The sequence below is a fragment of the Ochlerotatus camptorhynchus genome, unplaced genomic scaffold, assembly GCF_037179485.1.
Source record: "Ochlerotatus camptorhynchus isolate MF236.1 unplaced genomic scaffold, CSIRO-AGI_Acam_v1.1 ptg000443l, whole genome shotgun sequence".
NCBI classification, from domain to species: Eukaryota; Metazoa; Arthropoda; class Insecta; order Diptera; family Culicidae; genus Ochlerotatus; species Ochlerotatus camptorhynchus.
Window position 1 is genome coordinate 1500020 of NW_027040929.1, and position 16365 is coordinate 1516384.

General features: G+C 39.1%; 1 protein-coding gene across 1 annotated transcript; it reads left to right on the top strand.

Annotated features, from left to right (window-relative positions):
• The first annotated feature begins 14958 nt into the window (after positions 1-14958).
• Positions 14959-15951, top strand: LOC135711803 (uncharacterized). The gene has a single exon (XM_065234756.1). The coding sequence runs from the start codon at positions 14959-14961 to the stop codon at positions 15949-15951; it is 993 nt and encodes a 330-aa protein (XP_065090828.1).
• Positions 15952-16365: the final 414 nt, after the last annotated feature.

Here is a 16365-nt window from a genome sequence, read left to right on the forward strand (position 1 = left end):
ATTACATTTATTGATCATTTGGAGGGAGGACAAGGGAAAGCATTTTGAACTAATTTAAAACTTAAACGTAAAGGATGACTAAAACACAAAACATTAAACACATACATCAACAGCTTTAAGAAAGTCGTAAATAAGCTTCATAAAGTAGATATCACGGCAAGCCAAGACGTCTCTAATTGGCTTAAAGGGTTGTTTTCCTCGGACCCTAAGGGAATCACACAGAACGGATCTCGCCTCATGATGCAAGGAGCAGGACCAAACAACATTCTCGATGTCGTGATAACCGTTTCCACAGGTGCACAAGTTGCTGTCGGCGAGCGTTATACGGAAGAGGTGGGCGTTTAACGAACATGAGCCTGGACATTACACGAATAAAATCACGACTCATATCCAACCCTTTGAACTAGGGTTTGATCGACACCTGTGGGACAATAGAATGTAGCTATTTTCCCAGATCACCATCATTCCACTTTTGTTGCCAGTTGGCGAGGACTTGCTGACGAGAAATCGTGGAAAATTCGTGGTAGGCGATTTGTCGCTCGTAAATATCGCCTTCCATAGCGCCCACCTTGGCCAGCGAGTTCGCTTTCTCATTGCCCGGGATAGGTGATGACATGCGAGCTGTTTGATAAAGCACTCAATGACGATTGTATTTCCTGGAGGAAATACGCCGAGTGCTTCATCGGCCTCATTGAACGCATAGTCTCCAGGGAGCCTAGGCTATCCGTAAAAATTAAATAATGGTCAGGTGGAAGTGAGGCAATACGCTCTAACGTGTACGATATAGCTGCTGGTTCAGTAACGTATACCGAACACGGCTTTTGAAGCTTGTATGAGGCGCTATGTAGATCGTGGAATACTCCAAAACCAGTGGACGCATTTATCACCGACCCATCTGTGAAAAATCTCTTCTCGGTGGGGACGTGGCGGTATTTGTTCGCAAAAATAGTTGACACAATCAGAATCTGCTGCCTCATTGTGAGATCGAATCTCACGGAAGAACAACTGAAATGATGGGAGACAGCGCGATTGGGGTCGAACGAGGGGGGGCCAATGTCCAGAGTCATGTACTCGTAGTACAAGCTCATGAATCGTGTTTGAGGATTCCGCTCTAGCAGTTTCTCAAAGTTTTCGATCACCAGCGGGTTCATGACTTCACAGCGGATGAGGAACCGGAACGATAAATCCACAAAACGATTTGTTAAGGGGAGGACGCCCGCAAGAACATCAAGACTCATGGTATGCGTCGATTGCATACAACCTAGCGCGATTCGAATGCAACGATATTGAATCCTTTGGAGCTTCAATATGTGCGATTGAAAGCAAAAGCTACCGTACTTCAAAATCGAGAGAATAGTGGTCTTGTAGAGTCTTATCAGATCTTACGGATGGGCTATTCTACAACATTGTTTCAGACGTCATTTCGATCACAAGTGACGTTTTTGTGCTACAATTTATTGAAAAATGCCTATGACGCCATTTTGAAAAAGTTTCAAGAACAACATGTGAAAAGGGTATGCAAGTTTTTTGTAAACAATCCTTCTTATGCCCTGTTCTCGCTACCCATATGACACCCGCGCAAACCATCAACATCAAAAGATAGGGAAAACTTGTTCGTTAAACAGTTATGTGATTTTTCACAGTTTTCCTGTAGTTTGTCACAGATATTCGGTGATAAATCACCGAACTGTTTACCGAACTTTCAACTGTTTCGGGTAAAAACTCCAAAAAGGTGTGTAAAGCTTGAATTACCAAAAACACAATTTAATTTTTTTATATTTTAAATTTAACGTTTATAGAAAATGCTATCTTCTGTACAATTACAAGTTGGATTTACAAAATTTTCAAAAATCATAAAACAACAACTTTCGGTAAAATCTATGAACTTATTTTATATATTTTTTATATTGAATGTTTGCACAGAAAATGGTTTTTAGGGTCTAAAAATGAGTTTAATTGTCAGATTCCACAAAAACTAGTTTGATCAAAATATCCAAAAATTAGTCTAAAATTTGTAATTTTTTGATATTTATTATTTTCAAGCACCCAACTTGAAAATGTCTCTAAAGATAAGCTAGTTAAAGAAAAATTATAACAGGATGGAAGGGTAATTTTTTGCTACACTGGTATTCAGCGTTGCCAGTATTCCAGATTTATCTGGATTTTCCAGATTTTTAGTCATCTTGCCAGATACACAGACAGACCACGTATATTTCCAGATTTTTTAAATATGTTCCAGATTTTCCCAGTTTTTTTTTAAATATCACTGCAATTGATTTAAACTCTAATAAAAAATAAAAAGCCAAACTTGCTGCTTTAATTATTTAAGGCCATCAACGTTGGACATTACTGGAATTTTAAGGTAATTCTGAAAATAGTTCACAGTTAAGTGTGAGGCGAATTCTTTGTGAAACCAAAGGAGAATTTCAAGCTACTTCTGAGTAGAATTACATCCATCTTTGTGGGCTCCGGGGTGGTGTGGCGTCACCCATCATTTAGTCGTATTGTGAGTGCCACGAAGTGAGGGTTCAATTCCCGCTCCAGCCAGTGCAAATTTTGGCAACCTGAAAATTTGCCTACTGGTCTAATGGGTGTGGTGTGTTGTCCGTTGTCTAGTGTTAAATATTCAGTCTGTGCAACCTCTTGTTGAAGACGGTGTCAATTGTCTTGTCAACTCTGATGACAATTGCATGGAGATTTTGTCAATAAAGGAAATATAATCCGGAAGAGAAATCATAGAAAATTCTTATGATAAAACTTAAGGAGTATGCTGATACGAATCGTGAGAATAATTTCAAAGGAATTCTTTCCAATGTTTCTATGCAAAACTATTTTGGCAAAGTACTTGTGTACTTAGGTAATACTGAAAAGGATTTCAAAACAATTCTGACCTTACCTACAAAGCAGTTCAAAGGGAATTATCGGATAAGTCTGAGAACAGTGTGACGGTCATTCTGAAGAGTGTACCAAGAAAATTGTTAAGGATATTTTAGGAATTGCATATAGAAAAATGGACTCAAATTTGAGCCAATTCTTGACAGTTTGAGGGAGTTGTGCAATTGGAGAGTGATTTATAAGAGATTACAAGAGGTAATGCTATGAACTCTTAGAATGTTACTGGAAAAGTTTAGATATTTGCAAGATTATTTTAGGAGAATATATAAAAGAAATATGATAGAATTCTAGGATGATTCAAATTGAACTAAACAAAAAGAGGCGAAGATATCATGTGAAGAGTTCCAAGTAAATTCAGACTAACAACAAAATTCATGATCTGAGACGCAAGAAAAATATAAATTCCGGAATTTAGAATCATTGAAAGATCCTGATACTTCAAAAATGAAGCTATCAGACTTACATTTTAGTAATATAATAAAATTATTCTTTGGCATAAAATTATTCGTAATGGTCATGCAAATAGTGGAGTTACCCGTAGTTTAGGTAAACTGTGTGTGAGTTCCACGATGTTAGGCTTTGATTCCCACTTCAGCCCGGTGAATTTTTCTTCAAAATAAAATTGCATACTGATTTGCTAGGTGTTGTGTGTTGTATGATGTCAAGAATTAAACTGTAAATCTGATCAACCTCAGAGTAATATTAGAATTATTTATAACTAATAAAATCTTCAAATTCTTCTACTGCATCAAATAGTAAGGACTACATCGACTGTTCGTTCAAAATTTTTAAAAAAACAACAGTTTAAAAAACAATTCTAATCATATTTTCTGCTGTTTTTTACCCACATTTAACTCAATTTTTGAAATACTGCGTAATAGATATTTGAACTTTTTGGGCACACCGTGTCAACACTTTTCATTTTTGGATGATTTTAGCAATGCTTACAAGTTATTTGCTTTATATAATTTATTTAAACATGTAATTTATAACCATTGTAGTACTTTAAATAAATTCCAGATGATCATACACGGGAGATTGGCACATCATTTTGATTTCAATAGCATTATGTTAAAAAGAGGATTTTTTGGAGCATTCCAGATTTTTCCATATTTTATATTTTACCTGGTCCAGATTTTTCTGAAAATGACCTGGCAATGCTGCTGGTATTAAACTTTTGTTTTTGATTTTTATTTAGGGTAAGAACATTTTTAACGTATATATTTTTCCTGAAAAGTATTATTTTTTCCTACAGCTCTGTCTCAGACACAGTTGGATTGCAAGTGACGTGTTCGAGTTATGATTTGATGACAAAAATCAAATACGCCATTTTGATGTTGTTTTGCCAGATTCAAAATGGCCATAACAAATAATTATGCAAAGTTTTATGCAAATCGGAGAGCTCGCATCAGCTTGATTCGTCATTTGGCGTGAAACTGCTCTTGATCAAGATAAACTAAACACATTTTTATCTCAGTAGAGTGAAGATCATGACAAATTGTCGATTCATTATAAATTTCAAAATCTCAAAAGAATGCTGAATTCCGGCCATGACCAATTACTTTACTGAAAGGAAATCGTTGTTGGAGAATATATCACGCATGGTTTCTCATGTGTTTTGTGGAATGGGCTCAATAAACAATGTCTTCAAGTAACCAAAAAGCCTACTTATTGTCCTTTTTGCATTATAAGGCTGCTATTAGACTGATATAAAATTCAGAAGTCCTAAATCAGCCTTCCAATACAAATAGGTCAATAAGCGGGCTTGATAGTTGCTTGGGTCGCTCAGAATTTGTAATGTGAATTGAAGGTCACTAAATATATATTTAGAGACAGAAAAATCATAGAAGATGTGATATCTTTAACATAAGACGGCATTCAAATTAGAGCTAATTTTCCCCAACATACTTTAACAATCCACAAATTGTTTTTTTTATTTTTCTTAGCGATTATTTATAGCGCAGATGTCTATTTTGGTCTGAAATATGCAATATTGCACTCCACTTTAAACAAACCATCACAACATTCGATTCTCAAAATCGTAGCAACCTACAGCACCGTCGCCATCATCGGCGTCCAGAGTCGTGACACACATCTTTCAGCCTACTTAGACGCAGCTTATCGGTAAAACCGATAATGCATTCCTTCAACAACCGCCATTTGCTGTGTCTGCTTAATCTTATTTTGACAAACACAACTGCCTGCCTACTATGTTTATGCTCATCCAGTAAGTCAACCGTAAAGATTAGCTGAAGAGACCACCTCCATCGAATCGAGCGCAAAACCACTCAACTACTTAACCGCCACCGCAGGCCGATGCCACTTTTGACGACGACGACGACGACGATTGAACCATCATGCATGTGCTCACTCGAAACCGAACTTGAGCAGAGCCGAAAATCGGCCTAATGCGTTTTGATATATTGACATTTGATAATGTTTTTCTCGTTCGCTTTTTGAGCTCCTAGTCACCACATCAGTGTGTTTATCTTCAAGTTCGGTAAAAACCAATAAAACGTGACTTTTTTTCCTAGCAGTGCACGCACTCGATGCCGTTTTCTACGTCACGGTTCACTGCAGGTCTCTCTCTTCGGTGGAGATATGGTAAATCGCTTTTAGGCACTTTTTTTTTCCCGAAAAACAAAAATCCCAACATATGGTTCTCGTCCGCATCCGTCCATCCCAATGCACAAGGACGCTCAATCAGTGAACAGGGGAAGGTAGTGGAACTGCGGGAATGAATCATTTTAGGTTCGTTAACAACTTATTCGACTCTGTTGGTACACACATCTATCCGCTCTGCGTTCGCTATGTGCCTAAATGTAGAAGTGCCGAGTGCTAAAAAGCGACAAAAGTTTGAGTATTTGCCTTTCGAACCGACAGCGATGATGATTTATCAATGTTCTCCAGTCAGTCCAGGCAGGATGGACAGACATACCAGTTCTCAAGAGACCTCTCGATCGCTCGTATGTGCAATCCAATCGTATGGCATGAGCAAAGCAAAGAGGGAGCAAGAAAGTCAAAATATTAGTTTTCCTTTTGACCTATAGCTCGATTTGGACGTGCATACATATAGTTCTATCATCCCATATTGGGCTATATGGGATCGAGCAATGCAGCAGCACATGTTAAAGTGCTGACTATCTCTGGCTGAAAATTGTTTATCTTCTTTCGTGCTCGTTGTCGTTTGTGTGTGTTTTACTGCCCACGGATTAACGAGGTCTTCTATTTTTATTTTTTGCTGGGTCTCTTTTCCTGAATGTTATTTTGTTTTCCTCCACAATTTACCGATTATTTTACCGAGTGCGATTGTAAGCTTTTAGTCTGATTGTATTTTTATATGATATGGCAATAAGTGTAATAATAGTTCATAAATGTAAGAACATCCTACTGATGCTTACGTTTAACATTTAGGCAAATTTCAGTGATCATCCGGAATTCGGAAAGTCAGCCATTTCACGACCGCAGAAACCTGAAATCTGTAATCTGAATTGAGTACACTTCATAAGCACAAGGGGCAATATACTTAACATGATTGAAAACAACCAATAGATCCTGGAAGCATTTCACGTTGACACTTAATTATTGCCAGTACTCTCCAGCATGGCTAACCGCAAACTTCTTACCCAAACAAGGGAACCAATAGCCTTCCCCGTTCTGCACCCAACAATCTTTTTCCTTATTCCGCTCCATTCCGTTCCATTTCACTTCAAGAACCGATGAAGCAATATAAGAAAAGTTACACAGCCTCCGGGCTAATTAATTCAGATTATTTCGCCATGTTTCGTTTGGTCCGCTTGCTTTGTTCCCGCTGGCAGTTCGGTTCGACAACTTCTGTGTCGTCGCTGACTCCCTCCCGTCCAGCCTCCTTGGTTCTTGCCATGCTCGGTGGGTTCTGTATTTGGCTGTGGCATTGAATTCGATCTGCTCTGAAACAATAATTGCAATTATTTTGCCGGTTCTCCTCCACCACACGCATCCAAGTATGCCACTCCTCCGACCGGTTGCTAAGATGCTGCGTGTTCCTTCGATACCGACGGGCAAAGCATGAATGCATTCTCGCAGTGCATCGCAGGGATGCGCTTTTTCGGCACGGTTTGTGTTGTACACGAAATTCCGGAATTCTATTCCAAAGACGGTGAAGGTGGTGGCGTTTCGCTGTGCAGCATCGACAAAAAACACACTCACATTTCGCGAATCGGATTGCCCCGCAATGGTGATGTTCGTTCTTATATTTCTCTGTCTCCCATGCATGCATGCCCGATTGTTTCTTATGAATAAATTAATGTTTCTTGGTTCCTTGTTCCGTCGCGTCGGCAAGGAATGGGAGGAAAACAGAGGTGCACCAGGAAAATAAAAACCACTTAAAAAAATTTCACGCCCACTTTTTTTCTCCAGTCTCCCTTGGAGCGTCAAATAGTTGGTCGGTATGGTATTGGCATTAATAACAACAACTACAACAACGACTATATACTAATAATAGCAACAAAACGGCAGAGAGCCTCTGGAACAAGGTGGTGATCGAAGGCGGGCCCGCGAGAAAGGAAATACAAATTGTTTCTTAGCTGAGAGTGTTGTTGTTTTTGCTTCGGTTGGCATTAAAGAATGGAACTATTGAGCACGTAACTTATGCCTCTTATGCTTTGCGTTCGAGCGCCGAAGAGATGGAATTGCTACATGAACGACGACGGCGACGTGGCGTTAAAGGCCAACTCCGAGCGCGCGGGACACAATTATACTACTGCTGGCGACTGGCCATAGGAATATTGTTTAATGCTTCGGAACATTACTGCACTGAGCATAAAACAGGTTCAAGGTTGTAAAGTTCAAACAACATGGCTCGTTTATTGAAAGGTAGTGATTTTTGTTTTGCTATTATCAAACACTATGTTGTTGTTTTGCATGGAGAGGCAGTTGGATGTTTTGTTTGCTGTACATTTAACGGTAATGAATAACCATTACCTTCTTGGTTAGTGACCTTTGAAATTGTTTGGCGAATTATTGGCCAACGCTAATGGTTCGGTAACGGTTTGTTTTGATTGGAAAGTTGTTGGAGGAAATTGCTGGATGCGGGATGGAAGTAGAAATTTCAATCCCCTAATCCATCAATGTATGAGCTAGGTAAAAAAGTGTGCGTTTGATTAGTATTGTCGCATTAATGGCACTTCACTCAGTTTCAAAATAATCTGGTTAGCCCGTGCCAGCTCCATGCTATATTTAAAGCCGACTTGAATGTGCCTATAATTTTATTACGTAAGATGATAGTTTGCGATCTCTGATATCAACATCATTTAAAATATTTCATCGGTGAAAATATGGGTTTTGAATTGTGTTTTGTTTATTTTACTTAGTAAGGCCGGAACAAATATCAAGTTTTTCTTTTGTCACCCCCCCCCCCCACCCCTTCAAAATTTTGGAATATCACCAAGGGGGAAATAAAATAAAACTTTCAGTGTATATTTATTTTTCGCAAATTCATTTGGGTATGGATACTCGCTTTGCTAGATTTTATTATGTTGTTGTTGTTGTTGTTGTATCACCTTGTTCTTTTAAAGAATTTTCACATAAATTGTTACTTGACCAGTACGGCATGACAGGTCCTTGAAATCGGATCAGCCGGTTTCAGTTATTGAAAACGGATTTTATCGAACATCATTCCTGATCTTGTTTGGCAACTCACTAGGTAAGCCACCTTCAATCTGCTCGATCCCTCTTGTTCGTTGCGCACATCTTCGTCTTGTCCCAGTCGGATCACTACAAAGAACCATTTTCAGTGGTTCGTTATCCGACATTATTACGATGTGCCCAGCCCACCGTAGTCGCCAGATTTTTGCATTCGATCTACATTTCTTAACTTACAAACCTTCTGCAATGATACTTAATGATTCACTTCTTTTCTACAGTGATTCAACAATTTCCGAGCTAAATCCAATCTTTTCAAAATTGGTTTAAAATTTTTAGAAGTGAGACCAAATCAGAAACGATTCAGGAAATTCCTAACTGAGGTGACACTTTTCAAAGCAGATTCAAAACTGAGTCTGAACTTTTTTGAAGTGAGTTCAAACTTTCGAATAATTCATCAATATTTTTCTAACTGAGTCTAAACTTTTCTGTTATGTTATTCAAGCCTTTTTAAAGTTGTCAAAACTTTCCTGAAGTGATTCAACATATTCCAAATCCAATCTTGAATGAATTGGTTTCGCATTTTCTGAAGTGAGGCAACATTAGCTGATTAATCCTTTTCCTAAATGAATCCAAGGTTTCCTGCATTGATTCTACTTTTTCCGAACTGAAACCAAACTAGTTGTTAACTGCTTTGGCGTTTGGCAAGGACACAATCTTACAATCTTTTCCGAAGTGAACCGACAATTTTTTGAGCTTAAATTTTCCAAATGGTGTCCAACCTTTTCTGAAGTGGTTCAAAACCTTCCTTGGGGAGTCCAAAATGTTCTGTTGAGTGATTGAATTATATTGAATGTTAGTCTTAGCTTTCCTGAAGTGATTTAACTAGCTTTTAACGTAGATTCCGCTCCCTTAGATCCCTTCCTCGTTTTCGTGAGATTCACATCCTTTGAAAATTAGGGTGAGATTTTAAAGAATGGACCTTCGTGTGTTCATAACTGATGGTAGATTTTTTTTTTTAAAGCAAGCACAATTGTTGAGAAAACTGGGTTTACATCCACAAAAGTACGTATTTTTATAGAAATTTGGGTTTCTTGATCAGCCACGTTGGATATTGGCTCCGTCCTTTGAAAAACAAGCTTGGATGTTATGGAATAGATCTTTGTGAGTTCATACGTGATGGTAGATTTTTTTAAACCTAGGTTGGATTTCGGTTCAATTTTTTGCAATTTTTGCTTGGATTTTATAGAATGGAACTTGCTGAATACGGGAAGGATGAACCTGGTTAATATTCACAAAAGAAAGTATTTACTTAAATTATTTTTTTTTGTTTTCCGAACTGAATTTTGGCTTCCATCTTTGCAAAATATGCTTTTTTTTTAATAGAATTTGCTGAATCCATACGTGAGGGTTGAATTTCTTCAATTTTTGGGAATACCGAGTTTAAATTCACAAAAGTACGTATTTTCATAACAACTTTGATTTTCTTTTCTGCCAAGTTTAATTTCGGCTCCTATATTTGAAAATAGACTTGAATTTTATAGAATGGACTTTGCTGAATCCATACGTGATGGTAAATTTTATGAAGCATGCACAATTTTTTAGATAACTGGGTTTGAATTCTCAAAAGTACGTATTTTTATAGAAATTTGGGTTTCTTGTTCAGCCAAGTTGAATTTCGGCTCCTTCCTTTGAAAAATAGGAATGGATTTTACCGAATTGCTGCATCCATCCGTATTTTCATAGAAATTTTGTTTTGCGGTTCTGCCAAATTGCATTTAGGCTCATATCTTTTAAAAATAGGCTTGTGTTTTTTAGAATGGACCTTGCTGTATCCATACGTGAAGGTTGAACCGGGTTTGTAATTCGAAAAGGTTTTTTTTTTGTTTTCCTTTTCTGCTAGTTGGATTTTGATACTGTCCTTTGAAAGTTATGCTTAGATTTTATAGAACTGACCTTGCTGAATTCATATGTGATGATTATTTTTTTAAGCACACCCAAAGCCAGGTTTCAATTGATAAAACTACGTATTTTTGTTAAAATTTGGTTTTTATGTTCAGCCAAGATGGATTTTGGCTTCTTTATTTGAATATTACGCTTGGATTTTGCTGAATAGACCTTCCTGAATCCATACGTCTAGTTAGATTTTTTAAAGCACGAACAATTGTTGAGAAAACTGAGTTATATTTGGATAGGGAAAAAGTATCGAAAACAGAACGTTTTTTTTCATAAGAACTGTTACGTTTGTGGTATTCCGCTTGATGGTTTATCCGGAATTTATCAATACCCAAAAATCAATTGCTTTGATCATATTCATCTACATTTTTACCAATGTTCTTCCTTGAAAGGATACAAAAACTTATGCGTGCAATGTCTTGTTGATACCTCGAGTGTTACACATAATAAAGTCAACGTTTGTGGCATTAGTATCAAAAATCACGGCTTCAAAGAAGTATAAGGCTAAGCGGAGGCTCAGAAAAGATGTTAGCGTATATTACGGTTTAGATATAATGTAAAACGAATTTTAAATGTTTTATTTTTTTTTGGTTTATTTTTTATCCCCCCCCCCCTCGATTGGTGCGAGCATCGAGTGACAAAAGAAAAACTTGTGATTTGTTCCGGCCTAATGGATTTTTTTCAAACACTATTGGAACAAGATATTAAAGTTCTAAAGGGTCTAGCGATGAACCAGCCGATGGCTGAAAGTCTCTTTAATAAAGAAAGATAAGATAAGTTCTAAAGGCAATACATTTTTTCTATGATTCTCAGGAAAGTTTGCGTGTTCAAAATTTTAATCTTCGTCATTATTGCCAAAAGTTAGACAACTAAAAATTAAATAATCGACCTTTTTTCGGTTTTGGCTTATATTTAAGTTCACAAGCAAAGTCTTAGATGTGCCTAACTGGTGTTTATCTCATTCCTGTTGTCATGGTTACGAAATTGAAGATTTGTCAGATTCTTAATTATCATAGTAGGGGTATGTTTCAGTTGAAAAATCAAAATCAAAATACCTAGTCACGAGGAGAATCGTGCGCGTTCAGTGCTTTGAAAAGGAAAAAAAAAGAAAAGCCCATTAGTCAAACCTTGTAGTCAGCAAAAGTTTAACGAGATTACAGTGAAAACAATCTGATTTATTTAAAAATAATGTGTGTATGTTGTTATCTTTCCGTGTACATATGTTCAAAGGGTAATTTTCTGATAATTATCTGTTAATCATTTTAATCTAATATTTTTTTTTGAAGGAAATCTCTTCAAACAAAAAATTGGCGTAGGTGGATGTCAAGGATTATTTAAAATATTAATTAAATTTATCGTCAAATAACTGACCTTAAAGATTCAGGAGTGCGATTGTTCTTGCACTTGCCCTTTGACGTACCCGAAAATTATTATTTCGTTTCGAAAATCTGGACACATCTACATCATTGTACCCGTTATGATACAATGCACAGTGGTCCAGAATGCAGATTTAGCTGGAAGGATATGTTTTGAGCCTGAAATTGAAACTTTAGCCTAAAAGTCTCTTCTTCAAAGTTGTTCCTTATAGTTAGGCCCTCATTTTGATGACAATGAATTCAAGGGTGGCTCTAATTATCATTGAAATCCAAAATCTAACTTTTTTGTTTGAAGAAATTAAAGTTCTTCGGCAAAGTTATAGCTGAGCAAGGGGTAGGTCACTCCGCACACCAATCTTGGGTCATCTTTTTTGTCAGTGTGCCGCAGATGTGCCGATCATAGAGCAAGCTGCGATTGTTTGTAAAATATCCATCCCGGCAACCCGGTATTTCAAGGCATCGATAAATCGGATTGAGGATGACGCGGGAAGTGGCGGGTGTGCGAAATTTTAGTGTTTTGTGTTCATAGGATTATAAAAGTCCTGTGTTTTATGGTTTTATAATGCCCTCAAAGGCAGACCAGAAACCTAGCCTTTCGTGATGTAAAAAGCAACAGTCAGCAGCCGGAAAAAAATTGGAACCGGTGGGAACATTGTTGGAGACCGACTTTAGAGGATGATGAATAGACTTCTGTAGTTTGTTTTGTGTTAGTTGGAGTATTTTGTGAATTAAGGGTATTAATGGGGTCTGATTAACTGCCTCTATCTCTTGAGCCCACTATAGAACCTACAGTTCTTCTGGTATTAGAGGATGTTCCTGAATATACAGTCAAACAGCACGTAATGTTGTGAACAACTTGAACGACAGTTGTCCAGCAGTGCTCCCATTTTCTTTACAACAATCCAATGCATACGAGATTGTGCCGAAGTTGTTCCAATGGATGTGACTAAGCTGTGCCGAATCTAATTTTGGCACAATGTGCTGAATGACTTACCCCTTGTAGCTGACCTAATTTCAAGCAACTTTGTTAAAACAAATTTTGTATCCCATGAATTGACCAATTTAGAGCATTTTTCCAGCTGCATTCTGGACCAATGTGCAATGGTACTGCTGAACCTTGCGAATTTTAAGTCCTATTCTCAATTTGCTGCATACGATTATGAAAAATAATATAAGCTTTGAAATAAAACTGGGTTTATTGAAACCGATTGACATTTCACTTAGTAATCGACTATAACACAATTTTAGGCACGAAAAACTTCCTTATTTTTTGCCTCAAACTAAGTGCACAACCACCTAAGCATTCGATTTCTAGTCAAAAAAGTTAACTTTTGATGTTTAAATACCCTATCATATCCAGCGGCATTTTGAGATATTGAATTACTATAAATGACTTTTTTTGGTGGGGGTGGGGCATCGTTTTAAACACTCTTCCGAAAAAAATCGTTCTACCTACGAGTGGAATAAAAATTAATCAACATTTTGTAAGAGAAGATGTAAACTTTAAAGGAGGAACCCTGTGAATGGAATTAGTTTGATTCCAAATGCTTGCAGTTATGCGAAATTTTATTTTTTTTTTTCAACTACGGTTGAACTTTTGCCCCTTATCTTGCCTTACCAATCAGGCTAGGGCCTTGTTGTCCTCTGCTGTCCGAAGAAGTCGTCCCACTCTACTCGATCCATGGTCACACGTCGTCAGCCTCGTAGTCTGAGTAGAGTTCGCAGGTCGCTTGCTACTTGGTCGATCCACCTTGCCCGCTGCGCCCCTCTTCTTTTTGTTCCTATTGGGTCGCTTTCGAGAACCATTTTGATTGGGTCGTCGTCCGGCATTCTTACGACGTGCCCAGCCCACCGTAGGCACCCAATTTTTGCAATGTGGACGATGGATGGTTCTCCCTGCAGCTGGTGCAATTCATGGTTCATTCGCCTCCTCCACGTTCCATCGATCTGCACTATACCTTAGTTGGTACGCATCACCTTCCGTTCGAAAACACCACGAGCATAGTCAAGGTATCGTGGCCGTAGAGGACCACCGGTCTAATCAGCGTCTTGTAGATAGTCAACTTCGTGCGGCGGTCAATTTTATTCGACCGGAGCGTCCTCCGGTGTATTTAGAGTGTTTTTTATGCAGCTGGCCGTGATGCCAGTTTGAGGTTTATAATCATAGGGGTCTCATAGCCTAGTCAGCAAAGGCACGGTATTACCAAGCCGGAGGCGGCGGGTTCGATTCCCGGTCCGGTCGAGGGAATCTTTCGGGTTGGAAATTTTCTCGACTTCCCTGGGCATAGAGTATCATTGTGTTTGCCACACAATATACAAATTCATGCATTGGTAATTGGCATCGAAAGCTCTCAATTGATAACTGTGGAAGTGCATTTAGAACACTAAGTTGAGAGCACGCAATAAGCTAATATGCGCTAAGCAATAAGCTTAAAAATGCGAAAAAAAGAAGAAGATCGTCAATTATCGTTTCGTATCTGGTAAAATGTGCACGTATACAACAAAAATCTCACCAATGCCCAAGATCACGCTTGATACTCGTAGACAAAAATCATCAAACAAGCAATTGCAAGTGATATTACAAGTCATGATGTCATAGCTACGAATATCAAGCTAACAAAACTCACCAGCTACAATTCTAACCAAACCATGGTGAGTTTGAGTTTCATGATTATTGCTCTACATTCGACCGCGACCCGAAACTACCATAACGGCTGGCAACAGTAGCTTCGTGTCTGCCATCGATGAAGATTTAAAAGAGATAGCAAACTTTACTTTCTCTTTCTAAGAAAACGATGTGCAACGGAATCATTTTTGAGTCCAGTCAACTCTCAGCATGATTTTTGCACGTTGTGAATAGTCTCGCAATATCAAAGGAGTACCGGTAGACGATGACATTCCTCATTGCTACATCCCGCACCACGCTGTCTTCAAGGAGTCGAGTACAACAACGAAGGTCAGGGTCGTATTCGACGCGTCGTGCAAGACGTCGTCGGGATATTCACTGAACGACACGTTATTGGTTGGTCCAGTCGTTCAGGAAGATCTTTAAGCACTGGTGCTGAGGTTTCGCATTCGCTTCGTTGTTATGGCTGCCGACGTGGAGAAAATGTATCGCCAAATGCTTCAATTCGCCAGCGACCGAAGATTCCTACGAATCCGCTTCAGGAAGAGCCCCACCGATCCGATTTCCACCTACGAACTGCAGACAGTCACCTACGGTACTGCGTCTGCTCCGTTCTTGGCCACGAGGACTCTGCAACAAATCGCTTTAGATAATGGAGACCAATTTCCAGCTGCTGTAGAAGCGGTGATCCACGGTTTCTACGTTGACGATTTTCTGTCTGGTGCCGACGATGTAGAATCTGTCATCCAGCTTCGCAAGCAGGTAACAGAGATGCTCAGTGCTGCTGGATTTCCAATCAAGAAGTGGGCATCAAATATTCCTGAGGTTCTCCAGGACGTTCCACCGGAAGATTTGGCACTCAACCCTCTACACGACCTACAAGATGAGCCAGCAGTTTCAACTTTCGGTCTCGTCTGGGAACCATCGAACGACGTACTTCGGTTCAAGGTCCAGCTACCACTTCCCGCTGCGATCCTGATGAAGCGTAAGGTGATGTCTTACATCGCTCAAATCTTCGACCCGCTTGGTCTCGTGGGTCCTACGATCGTTGTTGCCAAACTTTTCATGCAGCGTTTATGGGCCTTGAAGCAGAATGGTGAAGATTGCGAATGGGATACTGCACTTCCCCACAATCTGCAAGAAGAATGGAAAGATTTTCATGCTACTCTCCATTTACTGAGTGAAGTTCGTGTTCCACGATTCGTCTCGCTGCCTAACGCTATAAGCATTCAGCTTCACTTCTTCGCCAACGCCTCCAAGGGAGCGTATGGGACCTGCTGTTACGTGCGGGCCGAAACTAGTGACGGTGTTTCGATTCAACTTCTGATGGCCAAATCCAAAGTTGCGCCATTATCCAGTCGTCATTCGATAGCCCGGTTAGAACTCTGCGCTGCACGATTATCGACGCATCTCTACAAGAAAGTGAATGCTGCCCTGAAGATATCTGCCACTGCTTTCTTCTGGACGGATGGATGAAAAATAATAAATTCTGAGCCGTCGGACGATACCAGTACATGAGGTTTTGAAAGTGTCCATATTGAGCCCTACCGGAACCGGTTTCGGATGTGATCAGATCCACCTTTTGGTCCATGGCATGACGTTCATGTACTTGTGGATGAAAAGTCTTAAATTTTGAGCCGTCGGACGGTATCAGTACATAATAATTTGGAAGTGTCCTTTTTGAGCTCTACCGGAACCCGTTGACCTTGCGGTTCATGACATGAGGTCTATTTACTTTTGAATGAAAAAATCATAAATTTTAAGCCTTCGGACAATACCAGTACATGAGGTTTTGGAAGAGTCCTTTTGTGCCCCACCGGAACCAGTACCAGGTAGCCTAAATGGCCAAGAAATTCTGGGCAGGGTGCCATTCTAGGGACTTTGACCGTT

What these genes read in the sequence shown, in the direction of transcription:
- LOC135711803 (XM_065234756.1), top strand. Translation starts at nt 14,959, where the DNA reads ATGTATCGCCAAATGCTTCAATTCGCCAGCGACCGAAGATTCCTACGA.